The sequence below is a fragment of the Necator americanus genome, chromosome III, assembly GCF_031761385.1.
Source record: "Necator americanus strain Aroian chromosome III, whole genome shotgun sequence".
Taxonomy (NCBI): Eukaryota; Metazoa; Nematoda; class Chromadorea; order Rhabditida; family Ancylostomatidae; genus Necator; species Necator americanus.
In genome coordinates, this window is record NC_087373.1 from 8,746,472 (window position 1) to 8,766,427 (window position 19,956).

At 36.5% G+C, this 19,956-nt stretch overlaps 2 protein-coding genes across 3 annotated transcripts; both read right to left on the bottom strand.

The window, feature by feature from the left end:
• Positions 1 to 3,074: 3,074 nt before the first annotated feature.
• On the bottom strand, positions 3,075 to 7,029 carry RB195_009006 (uncharacterized protein; the record flags this gene model as incomplete). Its single annotated transcript, XM_064195796.1, has 9 exons — positions 3,075 to 3,246; positions 3,341 to 3,442; positions 3,509 to 3,630; positions 3,700 to 3,779; positions 3,838 to 3,928; positions 5,002 to 5,149; positions 5,981 to 6,065; positions 6,135 to 6,229; positions 6,866 to 7,029. The coding sequence occupies 9 exons, from the start codon at positions 7,027 to 7,029 to the stop codon at positions 3,075 to 3,077; spliced, it is 1,059 nt and encodes a 352-aa protein (XP_064046941.1).
• A 2,736-nt stretch (positions 7,030 to 9,765) lies between these two features.
• On the bottom strand, positions 9,766 to 18,514 carry RB195_009007 (uncharacterized protein; the record flags this gene model as incomplete). Of its 2 annotated transcripts, XM_064195797.1 has the most annotated exons (18): positions 9,766 to 9,882; positions 10,396 to 10,460; positions 10,604 to 10,659; positions 10,738 to 10,891; positions 10,967 to 11,044; positions 11,984 to 12,041; positions 12,514 to 12,606; positions 12,666 to 12,797; positions 12,865 to 12,970; positions 13,152 to 13,219; positions 14,137 to 14,208; positions 14,266 to 14,368; positions 14,566 to 14,637; positions 14,693 to 14,792; positions 14,867 to 14,933; positions 16,091 to 16,189; positions 16,260 to 16,331; positions 18,440 to 18,514. In XM_064195797.1, the coding sequence occupies 18 exons, from the start codon at positions 18,512 to 18,514 to the stop codon at positions 9,766 to 9,768; spliced, it is 1,587 nt and encodes a 528-aa protein (XP_064046942.1). The 2 variants fall into 2 exon arrangements, with proteins under 2 accessions (XP_064046942.1, XP_064046943.1); XM_064195798.1 differs by lacking the exons at positions 11,984 to 12,041; positions 12,514 to 12,606; positions 12,666 to 12,797; ... (1 more) ...; positions 16,260 to 16,331; positions 18,440 to 18,514 and having other exon boundaries at positions 10,738 to 10,866.
• Between the last annotated feature and the right edge of the window lie 1,442 nt (positions 18,515 to 19,956).

Sequence of the window (19,956 nt, forward strand, 5' to 3'; positions counted from 1 at the left end):
TTTACTTGAGAAGGCAAAATGAGAAGGGACAGCGATATTTAGAAGTGTGATTCAAAAATATGGGCGAAATTAAAATACTTCCCGAGGATTTTCATGAGAAAGGAATGTTTTGTGGGTACAGGATCAGAAAGTCTAATACACCAAATTATCGACACCGGAGCACTAGGGCGGATTTGAAGCTCCGATCGATCGTAAAGACAGCGGAACCTCTAACCGACTACGCTACACCGACGCGAACTAATAGACAGTATTCTTGTTTTTCATATACACATTTGAAAATATTGGGATAAATGAAGTTATTAGAATAGTAATTGTTTAAAAATTGGTCTTTCATTTCTAAAACCTAATTGGAGAAAATTCTATATTTGAGCAAACATAAGAAATCGTTAATGTTTACGAGTTAATAGTTACTATCTTAACTTGTTCTGAGATATTAGCATGTGGAAATTTAATGACATGGAAATCGAAACACTCAATTATACAGTTTATTTGAAATTTTGCTATCAGTTATCATAAAACTTATATCCGAATCACGAGGATGTTTATTATGATGTGTACTCTTAACTATTTCATACTAATAACTACTATTAACCAACTAACATATTTAATCAACGGTATCTCCGTTATATTTGCGAATAATAAGTTAATCATCCATGTACTTGTAAGGTATAAAAATATAAATTTTTCTCTTTGTAATGTTTTTCGAATGGTTAAATTGCATATTAGTTAGGGTGATGTTAGTTAATAATGGGCCGAAATTTCCTACGTGGAGAAAACCTTGCTTTTGTTTATATACTCTTTCTCTAGAAATCCAATAGCTGTTCCTCAAAAGATATACAATGCTTTATATAATATCTCTGATATGATAATATTTGTAATGTTGTAGGAGGTTTCATTATGAAAACAGAAAACGTTTTTTCTTAAATCGTAATATAGGATTTGTTGGAATTTTTATAACAGATTTAAAAATTCAACTTGGAAATTGTAGGTAATTTTATAGCCAGTGATTTTATTTTACTTATACGTGCTTCTGTAATGTATCTGATCTTTACTGGGTTTTTATGTAACTTAGGTGCAACTTAGATATTGTGTAAATATTGGTTAATGTCAAGTCATTATTAATCTCTATATTCTTCTTCAAACTGAATAAATTACTTTATAATGTTTCTGCAATTTTATTACTTTAAGGAAGATTTTCATAATCTCTATTTTTGCTACATGTTTTATGATGTTTCTAGTATTATCATAATGAAGCCCCATTTCTTTTATATTAATGTAAAACTTTTTGAAATTGTACCATAATTGTTGCTGGCCTTATCCAAGAGACAGAGAGCAAATTTTTTTTGGTAGTGATTAACTATTTTGTATAGTATACGTTTCATATTTTCTTTCTTTAACTATTTTAAGTAAAAAATAAGGATGCTTTTTTCCAATATTTAACCAAGGTTCGCTAATGTTAGAAATATTACCATAGTCCTTAATATTATCGTCTTACCCATACGACAATGGTGTCATGAATAGTTTAGTCCAGAAAAGTTCTTTTTCTAAGATTATTGTTTTACTAGAATTATCTTCCATACATTCCAGGATGGAAACTGTAAAACTTTTTCCGCAGTTGTGATAATCTTTAAATTGTTTGTGATTTTTTTGAAGTTATTATATATGTTCTTTATTCCTTCTTTGTTAGATCTATCGGTAATACATACATACTGCACATTACAATTATGGCAAGTAATGCAACAAACTACATTTTTGTATTACAATTAACATTAGGAGATTTATAGGTGCTTATTATATGGTTAGTCACATTAGAAACAACTTTATTAGTGAAGTCAATTAGTTTGCATTTTGAGCAATTGTCACTAAATGCTGACCCTTTTCTCTCACTACGGAAGTTATTAATTGTGTATTGACCGGTTCCTGATTTGCTTTTTTTCAAACTTCAAGCAGTTCTAGTAGTTTGAAAGGTTCAAAGAAGTAGTTTTTAACCTATATCTAAATGAATGGGTGGTCCTACCCATACGTAGAGACGGGTAACATTAGGGTTTAGTAGGTTTGCTACTAGGGATCGGCACTCCCTGTTTTCTTCCTAACGTAACGACTAATATTGGGGTCACAGCAAACTAACCCCTCAAGCAATTTTCAGCCTGTATTCAAATTCAATAATTGAAAAAAAACTCAACCAATAAAAAGTGTACTACTGCTAAAGGTCAATTTAGTTAAAAAGAATTAAAAAGACAAAAAGCGAAAATTGAACAAGATAGAATAAATGGATATTACCACCGTTGGCCAACCTTACGGTTCATTAAAGGTCGAATTTTGAGGATTGGACACTGTTACAATGTCACTATAGACAAGATTTCACTATTATTCATACATAAGAGAAAAAATTCCGGAAGAAAACATAAAGAATTCGTATGTGTTGCATGAGAATTTCTGCAGCTTAGTAAAACTCCTCTTCAGTAGGGCCTCTCTACAATGATATTTCACCAATACCCTTCCGTGCACCTCTGGATGCGATTGGAAAAGGACACAAAGGATTAAGAGTTTGGTACTAGCCACGGCAGATGATTCCCTAGCCCGTACTCCCATCCTCTTTGCTAGGGAACGTACAACACGGAAGAAATGGTCGTTCCTTCCTGCAGTTAATCAACACATTCTGTGTTATGTATGCTGAACATTTTCCGGCTCTGCTGAACATGAAGTTGCAATATTTCTAGGAATTTTTTTTTGGTCATTTTCTCGGCCTCTGTTCCCACTTTTCAGGTTTTTTGAAGGTATGTTTAAATATTTAAGTTTTTTCCAATGCATCAAATACATAGGGCGTTCCTGCACAATCTCCAACGAAAATATAAGTTAAATAGAATGAAAAAATAAACTAAATTTTTTTAATGGTCTTCAACATGATTGACAGATATAGATGGGTACTATCTCAATTTTAATGAAACCTAATAATTTTATCCTCGATTTCTATGAGTAAGCATACACTTCTGGGACTATCAAAAATTCTATTTAAATAGGATACATTCAAAGGAGAAATGAGTAGTGTAAATCTGCCCAAAAAGTTATTAGGGCTAATTCCAGATGAAAGTAGAATTCCTCAGAAGGAGCGGAAATCTGGCACTCATTACTGTACTGAACAAAGTCTCGTTATTTCTCACTGGAGCAGTTCGCAGAACTTTTAACATCGAATCTGCATTCAGTCCTGTTCTTCCAATATCACTCAGTCTTTTGACGGCGGTTATCCTAGAAAGAAGATTTCTTACTTATAATTTGATGACTGTTTACCTCACTATTTAGCGAATGTTTCTAAGAAATTGTCTCAGGAACATATTTTCACCTTCTTTTGTCCATATCTTTTTCCCAATGATCAAAATTAGTTTCCACAAGGAACCATTGGTTCTCACTCAACGTTATCACATCAGCCGCCTTCATTCTGTTCCTGAAATAATTAAATTTGTTAGTAGGCGACAAATCTTTGGAATTTTTGAATTTTCTTCTGGATTACCTTGAGATGATGGCACCTTCACCGGCTTGACGACCTCCAATAATGATGTAGGATGGGGAGAATAGATGGCGATTTGATAGGTGATTCAATGCGCTCTCGTATGTGTCAGAAGAGGACAACACCTACATTTTGCACTTTTATAATTTCGCAATTTTCAATCTTGCTTGATCGATGTTTTGTGAACGTCTTACCTCGCGAAGCAGGAAACCCACTGGAGTTCGGAAACGTGTTAAGAATTCCATAAAAATGTTATATATGTATGGCCCAGAATCTAAAATCAATATCGTCCGCCGAAATATGTGCAAATGTTTGGAAAAACGAGAACATACAACGAGCATTTAGGCTTAATGAGAAGGCGTCGTTCTGACCAGTGAGCAAAGTGGACGATAGTGCAAACGTTATTCCACTGTACGCAATTATCTGGAAAACGAAGAGACCAATTTTGTCGCTGAAATCCCTCATACTTCTTTGATTTCTAGGTGTCAGGTTTCTATCCTCCTACCCACCTACTAAAAAGGCCAAAAACTCCCTGAATTTTTTTATAAATTACCGAAGAGTGTTTTACGACTTTTTTCTACTTATTTATTTTCATTACCCTTTTTTTCATCGTTTTTAGTCATTTGTTTTCCTTACTGCTACTTCACTCTCGTCTTTTTTGGTGATTCCCCTGAGGAAAATTCCTTTTTCCGTCTCTTTCCTAAGAATAACTCTCGGCAGTTGTAATATGGCACCATTCAGTTTTTAGAAGGTGAATTCGTGCTATGAAGCTTGAAGGTTCCCCAGAAACAGCACTAAAAGCGAAAAAAAAAACAATAACGAGCCAATAACAATACCAAAATTAATAACGAACTCTTTGGGAAATCTTCGCTTTATTTCCAATACTCACAAAATCGCCAGCCAAGTTAAAAGATCTTGCAACGACATTAACTAATCTGAGGAAATTGGGATCTTATGGGCAAACATGGACTTCGAGGTGTAGATTACAAGTACGAGCGTAGCACCGCCGTCTTCCCTAATTTTCCCGAAAAAAGGAGTGGAGTGCTACAGGCTAAAGTTTTTTCTGCAGCCCATTCATAGGTTCCACTTGAATAGGCTAGTGAGGAGACCTCATCGACTTCCGACCGCTAGCTCGCTGATGCGGCGCGTGCAGAAGGATGGCACGTTTCCACGTACCTCGTGGGAACAGTCGTTTTTCGGGACGAGTTGGGGAAATTGAGCAGGGCCACGCTCATACCCTTAATCTACATCGCAAACTCTACAAGAGCTCGCCGAAATCCCAACATCGTCAGTCTCACCTCACTCCGCTTTTAAATGCTGCAATCAAAGGAAATTTTTTTCATGGAAGCAATCAAATTGTGCATTTAAGTTGAATCATGTTCATAGCTTTTTTCTTAAGACACTTGTTTTCTGGTACTCTTTTCATTACCTGTACATCTGTACATCTGCAGTATGGAACCCTTGAAAAATATGCTAACACTGCTGCTAAAACTAACCCTCTCAGCTCCTTTACCGCGAGTGAAATCCACTAAAACTGTAACTTCCTTCAAAAGATCTCCCATTTCGTAGTCCAAATTTCTTCCATGATAAATAACACCGTCTTCGTTTTGCGCTACGATTGAAGTGCATCCCAGTTTGAACACACTGCAATTCAACATCAGAAAATAATAAAAATCATACCTCATAACGATGACCTATAGAACGTATCACCTGTATCACCTGTACTTCTGTTTTACTTCAATTTGCTAGGGTGAGCGTAAGTAATACTAATAATCAATGTTTGTCTTGATCACGAGCAAGGTTTTGCAGAGGCCACGGAGAATATTCAAACTTTTTTTTAAAGGACTTTGGAAAAAAAAAAACTAGGACTATCGGGTTTTTGGCCTTCCTGTAGTGCGCTTAATATTACGTGAAACCCAGTCGCTCACGGCTCTAGTCCAACGACTGTCGTCTTAGCCCATCTTGTGTCCGTTCCATGCTTATTCGACTTCAGTGTAACACATCCAGGAGCATCTCTGGTCTTCGATCGTTGAAGGGATTGGACTTCAAATCTTTCTTTGGCGTGGAGCTGGACACTTCTAACATCCCTATATCGACTGGCGTTTAATGACGCTGATGATTTTCTTCCTGCTTGCAAAACGCCAAGGTTTATGAAAAGTTAGACGAGGCAGAAAGACTGGCAAGGTGTTAAAGAGGTGAGCACGGAACTGGATGTTCCTGATTTTTTTCACAATATCCTCGATACTCTTGAACACTCGCCAAGCCGTTTGTGTCCTTGTGGAGCGTTCTGATGTGTTGGTTTCCTCGAACGTGGGTGAGAGATGAGACACCCAATTTTTCGTAAAAACGGCCTAATTCAGGTTCAGCTGGAGACCGATCGTTCTACAGCTTTAATCAAATCAACCCGCATTCTTTTTGTGGTATGGGTGCGGAAGAAAAATATGAACCTAGGAAACCCCCAACTAAAAAACTCACTGTTTCCGATCGAAGGCTAGAATATCATACAGGATGTTCATTGATACTACGAGACCAAGCGGAAGACCGGACACATTTGCAATTCCTGGAAGAAATCGTCCAGCAGAGCTCTTATCAGCACAGGATAAAGAGAATGACGAGTTGATCTACTCACCTCGTATTTCTTCTTCATATTCGTTCGGGAAAAAGTGGTTTAGTTTCCCTGCAATCCAAAACGCGATAGGCAATAACTGTTTTGGGACGTAAGACCTCAAAACGAAGCAATGCAGAGTCAAATTAGACACAACATGGTCACATCAAAGAAGCAATGAACATGAATTTTGAAGCAATTCTACCTTTAGTGTTTTAATGTGATGAGAATTGCTCAATATATTTTTCATAAAACTTGCAAATGAAAAGTACGCGAGAAATTATCCGTTACGAGTTTTCTGCGCTATTTTTTTAAAAAAATTCCTTATTTTATTTTTTGTATTTTATTCTAGAAAATTTATTTATCTAGAAAATATATTGTATTGTGTATTTTAGAAAATGAGGATGGAAAGCAAATAATAAAGAGAATTCGTTTTCACACTCCGGGTTTAGCGTATTACTTTTTTATCAGCAGAAATCTTAATGTCCTCCCGCAAGTGCCTCATAAAAGTGTCAATACAGATGTGAAGCCAAGTAGAAAATTCGAGGAAAATCTAGTCAGGAATAAAAGTCTAAAAATACAGAGTTTTCTGTGGGAACGCTGAATAATACATACGAAATTTTATTTCAATTTATTCAGGTTTATTTAGTATTTAAATTAGAGAAACGTTTGGTTTTATATGTAAAATCACAGGGAAACATTTGTTGTCTGTTGTCTGTGGATTTTACAACAGAAAGAAAACACGAATCACTCACTGTGCTGCTTTGACAAATTCCGGAATGACGTCAAGATGATCTCGGATCACCTCATTCCATCGTTCACTTGGTGCAGAATCTAGATCTACCACATAACTTTTGGGGATTTTTGCAGAGTATGTGAGGGATATGAACACAAGCAGGACGAAACTGAGGACGTTCATCTGTTATTCCGCTGAAAAGAGAAATTCATAGGAGTTGTGCCAACTATTGAGTTAATTCATTAATTCCAATCATAAAATCCTCGATGTTAGAAGATTAAAATCATTTTAAAAAAAGAATGCTCTCGACAAAGGTAGGGAATTGCAATTTGCATATATGAAACAGTTTGAACACAACAAAACAATGTAACTAAGGAAGAATCCAGAGCCAACAACCAGAACACCAACCAGTACTCTAGAAATTCAAAACGTTCGAGTTTTGATGAGCCCACCTGCATCGGTGTCGGGTCAGCTGTGTCGAACGGATCGATCAAGGACGCCAATCGTTTTCAAAAGGATACCTAAGTCAAAGTGTAAAAGACAGGAAGGTCATCCAAGGTAGACATGAAAGTCGCCCGGCAACGGTGATATCCAGAAAATAACTATCCAGAAAGAGTGAAGATCCAAAATATCGACATCATAATGTATAATTATAATTGCACATTTAGAAAGATGAAAAGAAACGAAGATAAAAATGAAAATAAACTTAGAGCCTTAATAAAATGAAAAAAAATATAAAATAAAATTTAAAAAATTATAAACACCACCATCTACGGCAATCTTATTCAGCTCTTAGAAAAAAGCTTATTTGGACGTCACTGAAATATTAGTAGAAGTTCAAAAAAAAAAACTCCGACTAAGTAGTTTATGCAGATTAACGATGGATTCTGTTCCTTATATGAATTTCAAAATATATCCGATTTTTATTAGCGATTTGGCTAAATGTTTGCTGTTGGCTTGTTGCAGATTAACCTCTAGGCGAATTTATAAGTGAGATTACAGCACAGTAGCGCAGATTCTTTTCTCGCTATTTAAAGCCATCACCCCACGAATCTGGGGTGGTGCGGATTTCAGGTGGAGAGTTCCTATACGGGGTCGTAGATTATGAAGAGGAGGGTGATTTCGACCATTTCTTCCTAAATGCCTTTAAAAAACGGCCGGGAAGATGCAGCGCGTGCACAAGGCTGGCGCGCTCCAATCGAACTCGTTGTAGAAAATAGCACACCGGACCGTATCTTCCGGACCTTTTTTTACGGCAATTAGGAAGAAATGACGATAATGAAATGAGAATCACCGCCCTCCCCTCTCCATAAAGTACTATCCCGTATACGAATACTCCACCTGAAATCCCTACCACCTCAGGTTCGTGGGGTGATGCTTTTAAGTCATAGTTCGCTCGCGAATACGGAGAGCCCCTATACACTGCGTCCGTCGTCGCCAATGTTCTGATAATGAAGCTACTCGCAGAGCAATAATCTTAAGAGGAACACTTGGAAATGCTGAGAAAAGTGGGAGATGCAAAAAACTGAAAAACTGGACGGGAAACTGAGAACAGAACGCAATATGCGAATTTGTGTTGAATGGAAGAAAGAAAGAATGAAGAATGGGGTATTTCCCAGTAAGAGATGAATCTGTTTGAAAACAAGTCTGAACATCGACCTTCCAGCCACGAAATCCACCTGAGGACGTTTGGGACGTGTGTGCAGGATTATAGTAAATAAAACAAAGATAAAGCATCTACCCACTTGGGATGCCCCAGCTTGTTTTACTGCATTCGTAATCATTAAGGTTTTGTTGGCCTATACAATGACTTGCAGGGTCCAATCGATAATCAAGCCAGTGTTTTTATCCTCCCATACAGATCTAAAATCAATTTATCGACTCCGGAGAGATAGAGGGCTTGTTTGGCCCCAGGTTGGTTTCGAACCATCGACCGTGTGGCTACAGCGGACCTCTAACCGACTGCCGCTGTATATACTATATCTTTCCAGATAACAACAAATAAATATGCAAAACATAATGATTTAATCATCTATAATGTCTTTTGTTATCATCGTAAATATAGAGTCACTCAGATGTTTTTTTTTTGTTTTATTGTCCTTTTTCACTAGAGGGCAACTCTCATTAGAAAATAATCCGGGAAGAATATGATTGGTGAACGGTACGGTGAACGATGTCTTTGACGTCTTGATAACTTAGGGAACGGGAATAAATTCCAGTGAGCTCTGTTCTTTCTTGTTTCTCTTACATTGGACACATATAAGTGTTTAAATAAATAAATAAATAAATACAAGAAAGAGTAGTTTGAAACTACGGGATTTTCGCTTCTCGTCAGAGACGAACTATTTATTCTCGAACATTCTATGCTCTCTGAGTGTTCTCTCCAGCATATTCTCTGAATATGTTTCTCTCCAGTGAAATGAGCTCATTGAGCAAATTCTATTCACACAGCTGTTCATGACTGCTGTTACTATTAGTTGTTGTTTGTTTCTTACAAAATCAGACGATTGCTGGATTGGTAGACCCGTGAGCATCAGTAAAAACCGGAAATCAAAATCATCATCGACAGAAATTTGCTTTTATTTGGCATCGAACACATATAATACACGTAAAAAGTTAAGGACATCTAGATCTTCTCTCCAGAAGTAGAAGTTATCTACGGACTTTCTCATCGACGCTACTCCTTTTATTCCGAAGAAATAAGAAGTGGCGCCATAATGCACAAAATAGAGTGTTTTGTGATTTGTTCAGTTCTCCATCATGTAACCTCGTTCGATTGAGTCAAATGCGAATGTGTTATGGAAAGGTACATGAGGTTGGTGTGGGGCTGAAGAGCTCTTCAACAGCTTTGTACGAAACTCAGGTTTCTGCCAGTTTTGCAACGCGGAGAAGCAGTAATGAGCGACAATATGAGAATGACTAGTGATTTCGATACGCTCGAATCAACAAAGCACCGTAGGCTATTAGACGAAGAAGTACAAACATTCCAGAAAGGATTAACACATCCATCCATTTGTTGAAACCGTCGAAATCTATCTGAAAAAGAAACATCGTTAATTAGTTCAGCGTTATCATCAGAAACATATTGAAATGTTTAATTCTGTGTATCTAACTTTTTTGTCTCACGGAAACTTTGCACGTGAGAACATTGGGAATTATGTTGATGAATTTATTTTTTATCAGGTCCAGAGAAAAAAGTACAGGGGAAAAAGATGAGAATTTTTGAATTCTATAAGATGAAAAAGATGAGAAAAAAAGAAGATGAGATGTATTTTAGGTTTTTAAGTAGTACTCTTATTTGTATGAATGTAAAAAAAAACATTTCCAAAAAGTTTCTTTTTTTTTCTGATTTCGAGTTGGTTGGAAATAAAAGTCAATTGAGGATGACCTGTCTCATAAGACAAATTTACATAATGTAAATAATGTAATAATGAATCCCGTGGTAAAAATTTTAAAAAATCAAAAACTAGTTGCCATAAAGAGCATTCGGAAATTTAAAAAAAAACGAATTTTTGAAATTTGTGGGTATCGAGAGTAGTGAAAACACACCTGATCTAGCACTTCTGCTCCAGATTTTGGACAATCGACGTACTTTAGCGAATTGTTGAGGCAGCCTACAAGATTTAGTGTATGAATTTAGAGTAACGAATCTTACATTTAAAAAAAAACAAGTGATTTGCTCTAAAAGAAAAATAGAAGTAAAATACAGAAACAAACTAATGATCACTTTTTAGCAAGAAAATTCTTGCATATGTACCTGGGATGAAATCAACTGAGTCCCATTCATTGATCGCAAGCGCTTCGTAGCCATACCTTTAAAATATGTACTAATTTAGAGTCTGAAAAGTTTTTTGAATTACATGGATGACATTACTAAGGTAATAGACATACTTGAAATACGATAGTTTAGAGAGCCACGTAAAGTAGCCAGGGATTGCATCGTAGGTGATGAAAAATCCACCAAATGCCAACATTGGCACAACAAAAATAGGCAAAAACGTCATTGCAACATCTGTTGAGCTGAAGATGATCGCAACCGCGTACGCTAAACTTTGATTTCATAGCTACGGATTTGAGAAAAGAGCACGAGAAGTCCATGAAATTTATAGTGGACGCTTACATATTGAAATAGCCACATTCGACACTAGAACGCTTATGAGTGTCGCGAACAGGAATGTCCAAATGTTCGGCACAAGACCTGAAAGAATTTTCTGAGCATTGATAAGCATTTACCAATAAAACATAACTAACAAAAGGACTCTATATCCCCTCACTCTTGTAGAATCCTGACAACGTTAAGAAATGTAGCGTAAAGTTCTCCAGAAGGTTTGGGGGGGGGGAGTTGTGGTGATAACGTTCCCCTTTAAACAACATATACAAAGCAATGGAAGGGCGTTTTTAGCACAGTCAGTAATAGGTTCCGCTGTGTCTGTACTATTGATCGATGGTTCGAAACCGCCCTAGTGCCAACCACTCATACTTTCAGATGCGGATAAATTGGTATCAGACATGTCTGGGAGGATAAAAACACTGACTTGACGCATCGACTAGCCTCAAAAAGTCATTTCAAGGCTACATACGGGTTCATGAACCTCAAACAATTCTCAATTCAAGTTGAATGGGTAGGTACATCTTTATAGGAACTGATCAACGCCTTCAGGGGAATTAGAATCATTTTATCCTGTCTCCTTTATATACTAAGGTCGCACAACACAAGTTTCCACTTAAGACCTGGCGATGTATTTATTTTCGGAAGATTGAGCACTGTGTCATCCAATCGATCGATTTGAGAAGTGATTTAGGTTTTTACTCATTAGTACTTAATCCAGTTTATGATATTGTAAAAAAAACAGGAGAATGGTTCCTTAGAGTGAATTCCAAGAGATGATTGTTCTATACCCTTACTGTAAAAGGGGTTTCAGTATTCTTCGAGCTTTGAGCGGACGGAGAAAACCAAATCTGACTTCTACTGTGATTTCTTTGAAATCCGCGCCAATTCCTACCTTTACAATCGTAAGAAAGATGTGTTCTTCCCACGGATAAACAGCTGTGCCATGGTGGTGCAGTCGTGTGCAATTTTTCACTGCGATTATTTAAATTTCTAAGATTTTGTTAAAAATTCCAAATGGTAGCTTACCAGCCATCCAGTATACGATAACATTGTAGAGAGCTGGTAGGACGATGTACTGTGGAAGCTGGAAGTGGAATGTAAATTTTATTTGGTTAACAACGAGTTTTCTTCGCAGGAGTCAATTTGAGAGGCTACGACAAAAACATAAAATCTCAGGATTTCTGAGAACAGTTCCTTCTCCGCATGTAGCTTAATTGGTTTTTGTTGGATATAAAGACTATTTCTGAACAGCGCATATGTGAAATGGATTAGAGGAGAAAAAAATCTTATTTTTTTTTAAATCCGGAAAAAAAACTTCAATTCTAAAAAAAAAGTTTTGCAAACGTTGTTTCTGTTGATTGAAAGAAAACTAAGCATAAATCTTCAAAATGAAATTTATATTCTTACAAATTAGAAATAAAGCTGCATATACCGTAATACCGGTGCATCCATACCTGCTACATATTTATATATACTTTGCATAACAGTGACATACATATTAACAGAGACCTTTCATCGTTTTTCATATTTTAGGGATCCAAATCTCACCAACTCACCTCAGCAACATTTTTACCAATAAAATAGGAAGTTACTGTATATATTCCGTTCGAATTTTCTCTCAGGACAATCGGTAGCTCCAATGTTATCGCCTAAAATTATGCTTTTATTGAAAATCGAGAATTTTAGCGAAAAAAAGGTTTAACTCAACCGGTACAGCCGGAAACTGTAGCATAAAGTTAAGGTTTCGAATTTGATTGAATAATATCCCATTTATGGATATTACAGTGTCGGAAGTGACGGGAGTGCCGAAATAAACAAATCCAGTGATTAGAGCACAAATCTGGAAACTAAAATCCATCAAACCAAAGCAAATCTCACAGTCAATTCCACACGAACTTGAAACTTACAACAGTTTGAATGAATCGGATCTTGAGCACCATCGGATCTCTCACTATAGTTAACCACGATCTCCATGTTAAAGCAGTGAGTTGAGCTAGGAAGGAAGCAGGATGTCTGGAAGAAAAAGTCCCTGCAGAAAAATAAAATATGGCTTGAATCATAGGGCCAGATAACCCCACGCGACAATTCGATTGATATTAATCGAATGGGTCAACGAATGGAATTGATTTCATGGATGGATTTTCACTCATCAATTCATCCTCAAAGTAATTGGACACTTGTTACTTAAACGCACTTCATATTGAAAAACGAATGATCCTTCCCAGAATTGTTGATTTCTTCGGAGATCTGTCGTTTAGTCTCCTAAAAAGTGTTTCTAACAATATCACTGAGAGTTTAAGACACAACATACAACAAAGTCAGACATGAATCACTTGTACGTTTAACTAATTCTACCACGGTTTCACATATGTGAAATGGATTATTAGAGGAGAAAAAAATCTTGTTTTTTTTTAATCCAGAAAAAAGCTTCAATTCTAAAAGAACAGAAAAGAAAAGAAGTTTTGCAGACGTTGTTTCTGCTGATTGAAGGAAAACTAAGCATAAATCTCCAAAATGAAATTTGTAGTCTTACAAATTAGAACTAGAAATAAACCTGGGTATACCGCAATATTAGAAAAGTATCTCGTGTTAATCAATCCGCTTGGAATCTGTTCACACCGCGTTCACCTCAATTCAGAATCGTATGAGGTTTACGAACGCGTTACTAGCTTGTACAATAACTTTGGTAGAGAGCTACCCGATGTATCAAATCAGTATTTTTGTTCTTTCAAACTGGCACCAATTTGTTAACTTCAGAGAAGCGGAGGCCTTGATTGGCACAAGGGTAGAATCAAGGATCTGATCGATAATGCTGCCTGCAGCCACAGCGTAACCTCTTACTGCGACTGCGCTACACAGTATTTCGATAAAATACTCCTTCAATATACAGTACCTCTAACCCTGCAGTCCAGTTGCAGCAAGCGAGGATTCCGCCTCTATCGCGAGCCCTGCTCTACCGTACAGCTCCTAACGCAGGATTTTGTGTAATTTCACTAGGCTTCAAATCGTTTTGACTCGATCACATCAAAATTTCAGAAAAATACTGTGATGAAGGTTACAAAAACCGTGTCATTATACGGGCCCTAAATGAAGGATAAGGAAAGGAAGCGGAAGAAGCGGAAGAAGCGGAAAAGCGGAGCGACAAGCGCTTCCGGCGACAAACGACATGACCAACTTACATTTATTTGTCCATTTGAGATCTCGAGAACCTCCTTCCCGTACGGAGTCTGTAAGAAGCCTTGTCGAATCCTCTGAAAAAAGTGCTTCAGCAAAATAATTAAATTCATGAGGTATGAAAGAAGGCTTACAGAAATTGTTTTGAGACATGTGCTTTTTTCACCATTTATAATAGCCAAGGTTCGGATAAGATGATCAGCAGGGTTGTAGTACTCCGGAGATGGGTATCCACAGCTGAAAATTGATTTGTTGTTTTAGGTAGGTAATAGCTTAATCATTATGTTGTTTTATCTTGTTTCACTTCTATTACGTTGTCATTTTTTAAGTGTGAATATGAAATTTAAAAAAAATGAATGGAAACGTATGAATTGCAACTGTAATACAAATATGATCAACAAAGACTACTTGACAAAGCTTCTTCTAAGTAATACCTTTCAAAAAGCGGTTCAGCCTCTTCCGCCGGCCCGAGATAAATAATTCGTCCACAAGCCATAAGGCAAACACTGAAATCGTTAGTGATTGGAAATTTAAGGGTTTCCCATTGCAGCAAGGACTCACTCGTTAAACATTGAATAAACTTGACTACTTGGCTGATGAATCGTGATCACCACTGTCATTCCACCATCGGCTAAGCTTCGCAGCGCAGCAACGACATGGCCTGGAAGTACAGAAAAAAGACTTCAACTCGGAGCGACGAGCTGTCAAAGGAAACCACACTACACTAGTTCATACCTGCCATAAAAGCATCCAGTCCTGACGTTGGTTCGTCGCAAAACAGGATCTTCGGACACGTGAGAATCTAAGAATACAGTGATACTAAAAATAGAAGACTCACTTATCTAGTCACCAGAAGTTCCTAGTGTTCTACTACATTGCGTATTTTTTTTCTTTTTATAGTCACTAAGGTCATTTTGTTGGAAGTGTTTTCGCAGATTGCACTGGGTTGTAGGATGGACTGATGTTTCTTAGTGATTTTGTACGCTAGATTCTCAGATACACGGACGTTTTCCTTACAAACTCAATTATGTCCTGACCCTTATCTGTGGACTATTTGAGAAATCCCAAAGTCAACTATTCTCCAAAGGCTGCCTTCAAGAATTAGCCTATACCCGAACTGTGGTCGACGCCAAATGTGTCCAAACCGATTGAAGGTGCTGTTTTCTCTGCTACATAAAATAATTTCAATAGAAAGTTAGTGAAAATGGTCACAAAAATGCAAAAGTTCAGCTAGATCACATGTCAGAAACAATTCAACTTTTCCCCAAACATAATTTGCTGTTTATGAAGAAGCGCCTTTCTTCTGCTTCTTAATATCCAAATGAATTTGTTTGGAACACTACATCCTTGGCTGCCTTACAATAATATCTGTCGGATTAATATGCCTAATAAAGCAGACCTATGTAATAAAATTCCAATCCTAAAGAGAGCATACGATTGGATTGACAATGTTAGGATCGCTCCTCGAAAATAAAGGGTTAGGTAATAAACGTAAACGAGATCGAACTCAATATCCCCTAAATGTCCTGAAAAAAAGCGTGGGGAACGGCCTTTACTATCGGATTCTCCTACGATGCACCTATCAACGACGGCAACTATGAGTGTAGGTCGTCTGAGAGCGAGCGGACAATCGATCGGCTGTTAGCGCTCTCTTCCTCACACTGGAAGAAGCCATTCATTACGCGTTCTCTGATATCATGTAGGGGGAATTGATCGACGAAATCGTTCTGAATGCTGTTTTCAAGAGTTGACCGTGATCGCGCTCATTTCGTGATCTACACGCTAAACTCTATCCTTCGTGGAGACATCTCAGCATAGTCAATTATTTGGGTTGACTTCAAACATTTATCCCAGTGATTTCAAAGTTCGTAGCCTTCTTAGTGACGGTCTCTGACGCGGACTTTTTTCGGTGCTGGGCGCTAATTTCATTATCGCTCAAAAAATGTGATCAAGCACTACCTCGGATGCAAACGCCAGTCGTTTCATTTCACCACATGACAAGCCTTTCACCGAGTTTGGGATTCCGATCATTGTATCTGCACAGCCAGAGAGGCCCATCTGAAAAAGGTCTCATTGAGCAAATAAAAAAAAACAAAGAGCCGATGCTCTAAATAGAACGATTTCGTACTTTCCGAATCACTTCTTCAACTCGATAATCCTGTTCCAATTTAGTGAAAGCGGATCCCATTCGAAGTCTTGCCTGCAACGTGTCCACAATAGTTAGGTGGATGGTAAGAGAATTTTCGGTCCAGTATTAGCCAACATGCAGGAAAATAAGTCCGGGAGTTAGAATAGTTATCGGTTTTGTAATTTTGTTATTTTGTTTCTGTAATTTACATTCCTGCACGATATAATTGTAGCATTTTGAATTTTTTTGTTTGTTTTACATACAATTATCTATTTCTTATTAACTCTTACTAATTATTTAATAATACTAACTCTTACTAATCAACCACTAACATTATAAACCTCTTATAACTCCTATTAATATTAACTGTGACGTAATAATACCATTGTTTTCTCCACGGTGGAAAAATTATGTGGACTTTTGTTATCCTCTCTATTTCGCAGATTTTTACAGAGAAGAGGAAAATTCTGTGGTTAAATTCTGGCGGTTGTTTTTGTTTGAATTTAAAAAAGAATTGTAACTATTTACCATGAAACGTAGATGCTCTCGAGCGGTCATTGTACCTATGAACATGTCTTGTTGTTGAACAAATGCAGAAATCTGGAACGATTATTTACAAAAATGACATTAATTGGTTGTACCTAGAATTATTAGAAATATAAGAAGATAGCAAAATATACCTTTTTGCTTTGGTGTATTCTATCACTACAACAAGTATTATTTTTTTTAAAATGAAATCTGGTTTTTCCTCTGCACTAATGCGATATTTTATTCACCTCTCTGATCTTCCACTTAGTTACTCTTTGACCATCGACCGTAACACTCCCTTGGACGTTTAATCCGGAAAGATTGCGTGAAGTCAAAACATTGAGAAGAGTCGTTTTTCCAGCACCACTTAGAAAAGAAGATGTTCAGTTTCGCTTTTCGGAAAATTTTATAAGTTTTTTAAAATTACATATTCACCTGCTTCCCATGATCGCCAACACTCTTCCAGCTTTAGCCACACCACTGACTGAAATCATGAAATAGAATAGAGCAAAGCATGCATTCACAGGCAATATCTCCAAATTTCACTATGAGAAATCGTGGAATCGTTGTAGGAAGCACAATATTATTATTATCCTTGCAGATATAGCAAATTTGGTATAGTCATTGTGAGAAAATACGTGAATGCATCTTAAAAGAAGGTCCTGCAAGGTTTTCTCCAGCACATCTACTATAAAATTTTTTAGAGCATCAAAAATTACTGAAGATACCCAGCAAGAATTTACTAAACCGTTTCTCAGTGATCACTATCTGTTAGTTTTTTCCCCTAAAAAGTACGTAAAGTTATGCGTCTCTGACCTTTATGGAGTATTTCTTTGCCTTTCCACTGTCGACGACGCGAGAGGTATTTTTCTCGAATGGAGACATTTTTGCGCTCTCGACCATGTACAAAGATAGATGACCAGTAAAGATTGCATCTGGAGTAATCATTTTCTTTGAAAAAAAAGTTTCAATAAAATACAGAGTATCTTATTTCAATATCTTTTTTTGTACTCTTTTGAAAGAGAACTGCTTTTTTATTTCTTTAAAATCAAAATTAGGTTTGTGCCCAACAAAGCTATATTGCTCTTTTGAGGAATATAGCTCCTGATTCAAATGACTGCACTTGCAAATGCTTAAAAAAATCAAAATAACAGCAAAATAAGATTTGACTCGAAATTAAAGAAACAACCACACACCAGTACTCAAGTTATTTTAAATGGCAGTGAAGTGGAAAAATTTCTTGCACTCAACTGACAACAAGAACAATTTGTGATATACAAAATACGTATTTAATATAGCTCTACAAATAATGTTGCATTCAATTTCCATTAAAGTAACACCGTTCCTAACTCCCCTACATTAGTTTTAAAAGAGATTTCAACACTAAGTAAAGAAACGACCAACATATATGGATTGTTCACAGTGTTTGGATTTTTTTGTAAGTTGTTTAGTTTTTTTTTCTAAATTTTCCTTTTTTACACCTTTTACTAGTGAAAGCAGTTCAGTAATCATGTATAGATAATAAAACTGTTGACATTAAATATAAAATAAAAAAATAGAAAAAGATAAAATTACCCTTTTGGGATCTGGAAGTTGTTGTTAACTCCATGCGAGAATTTATATGTAGGAGGAGATTTGATCGTTTTGCTTACTGGCGAAACTTGATTCCCACTGATTTCATGATAAGGAGGAGGATCCGGAAGCAGGGGAAACTTGTCGTCAGACATTTACCCTGAATAGAATCCGTATAAAAAACTTCATTATTCAGTTTTTTCTGGATCACGAAAGATCACAAAATTACGAAATTTTTTTAGCAGTCAGCACTAATACATGTATACCAAGGGAGAACATAGTGTCCGGCACATAAACACATTGTGAAACGCGTGAAACATGCGATTGGGAGCAGTGAGGTCAACAACGATAAGAGACGACGATATGGGTAATAAAAAATATTTCACATTGTTATCGTCCGCTCTTATCGTGAGGACTAAAGGGCTACTGGGCGTTACCTACATAAAATGTACTGTACAATATGCTACATTACGTTACAAGAAGTTAATAAAAAGAGCTGCAGTCTTTTAATGTTTTATTACTTTAAAAATTTGCTCACTCGATTCATGGAATTTTGAGTGAAAAGAATCGAATTTGATGAGATCAAAGAAATAAATCTCTATAGAAATTTTAGTTCATTAAGCTCATTAAGTTATAGTTTAGTAGAAATTGTTTAGGGTAACCCTATTCTCCTCTTCTTCGAATATTTTTTTCCTCGATACGTACCACTCATTTCTAATTCGAATAATTTAATTTTGCGTTCACAATAATACCAACCCGCAATAAATTAAAAAGAAGAACGAGGCTCAAAACAGAGGTTTAAAAATAACGTTCAATGGAATTCATAACTGTTCCCTTGAGGGGATTTTTTATGTTGCTTACTAGTATCAGAACGAAGCATTAGTTGCAAATGCGGGAGTCGGAACATTCTGGAACATTGGAAGCATCAATTTTCCTTATGAGAAAACTTCATATACATAAAATTTTCATAAAATTGGACGGAACAAAGTGGAGTTTACTACGCGTTGTTTTATTATAGTTATGTGTGTAGTTTTCTTTATTTAATTTACTTGATTATTTTATTTACATCTATATTTAAAATTAATAATTTATTATATTTAACTGCAACAGTACTTGTTTACTTCTAATTTCGGCTTCCGTTGTTTTGTTCATATTTTTTTCACAGTTTCTTTATCTCCCATCCATTTCCGTCATTCTAAGAGTGACAAACAACCAACGATAGTTTTTAAACAGAAAATAATGGATGAGACGATCCTGGAAGCCATAAAAAAACACCGGGTGGTTGACGACCTGGTAAACGAATATTGTCTTTATCAACTCTGACTGTCTTCTCTTCTCCCGCATTTTCGTTCACTTCTTGACTCATTATCGAGTGTACCCGAGTGCTAGCCAGTATTTGCGCAACCGATCAAACAGTTTCCGGTTATTTTGCCAGCATCTAAATGCTTCTTACTTTAAATATTAGCTGTTGAAAGGTGAAAAATCCCTCTTATTTTTTATTCAAGTTTTATTATAAGAATAGGAATTCAGTTTACTATTGCAGAAACCAGTTCCCAAACACAGAGCAACGTCCTGATTTTCGATTCGATTTACGTAA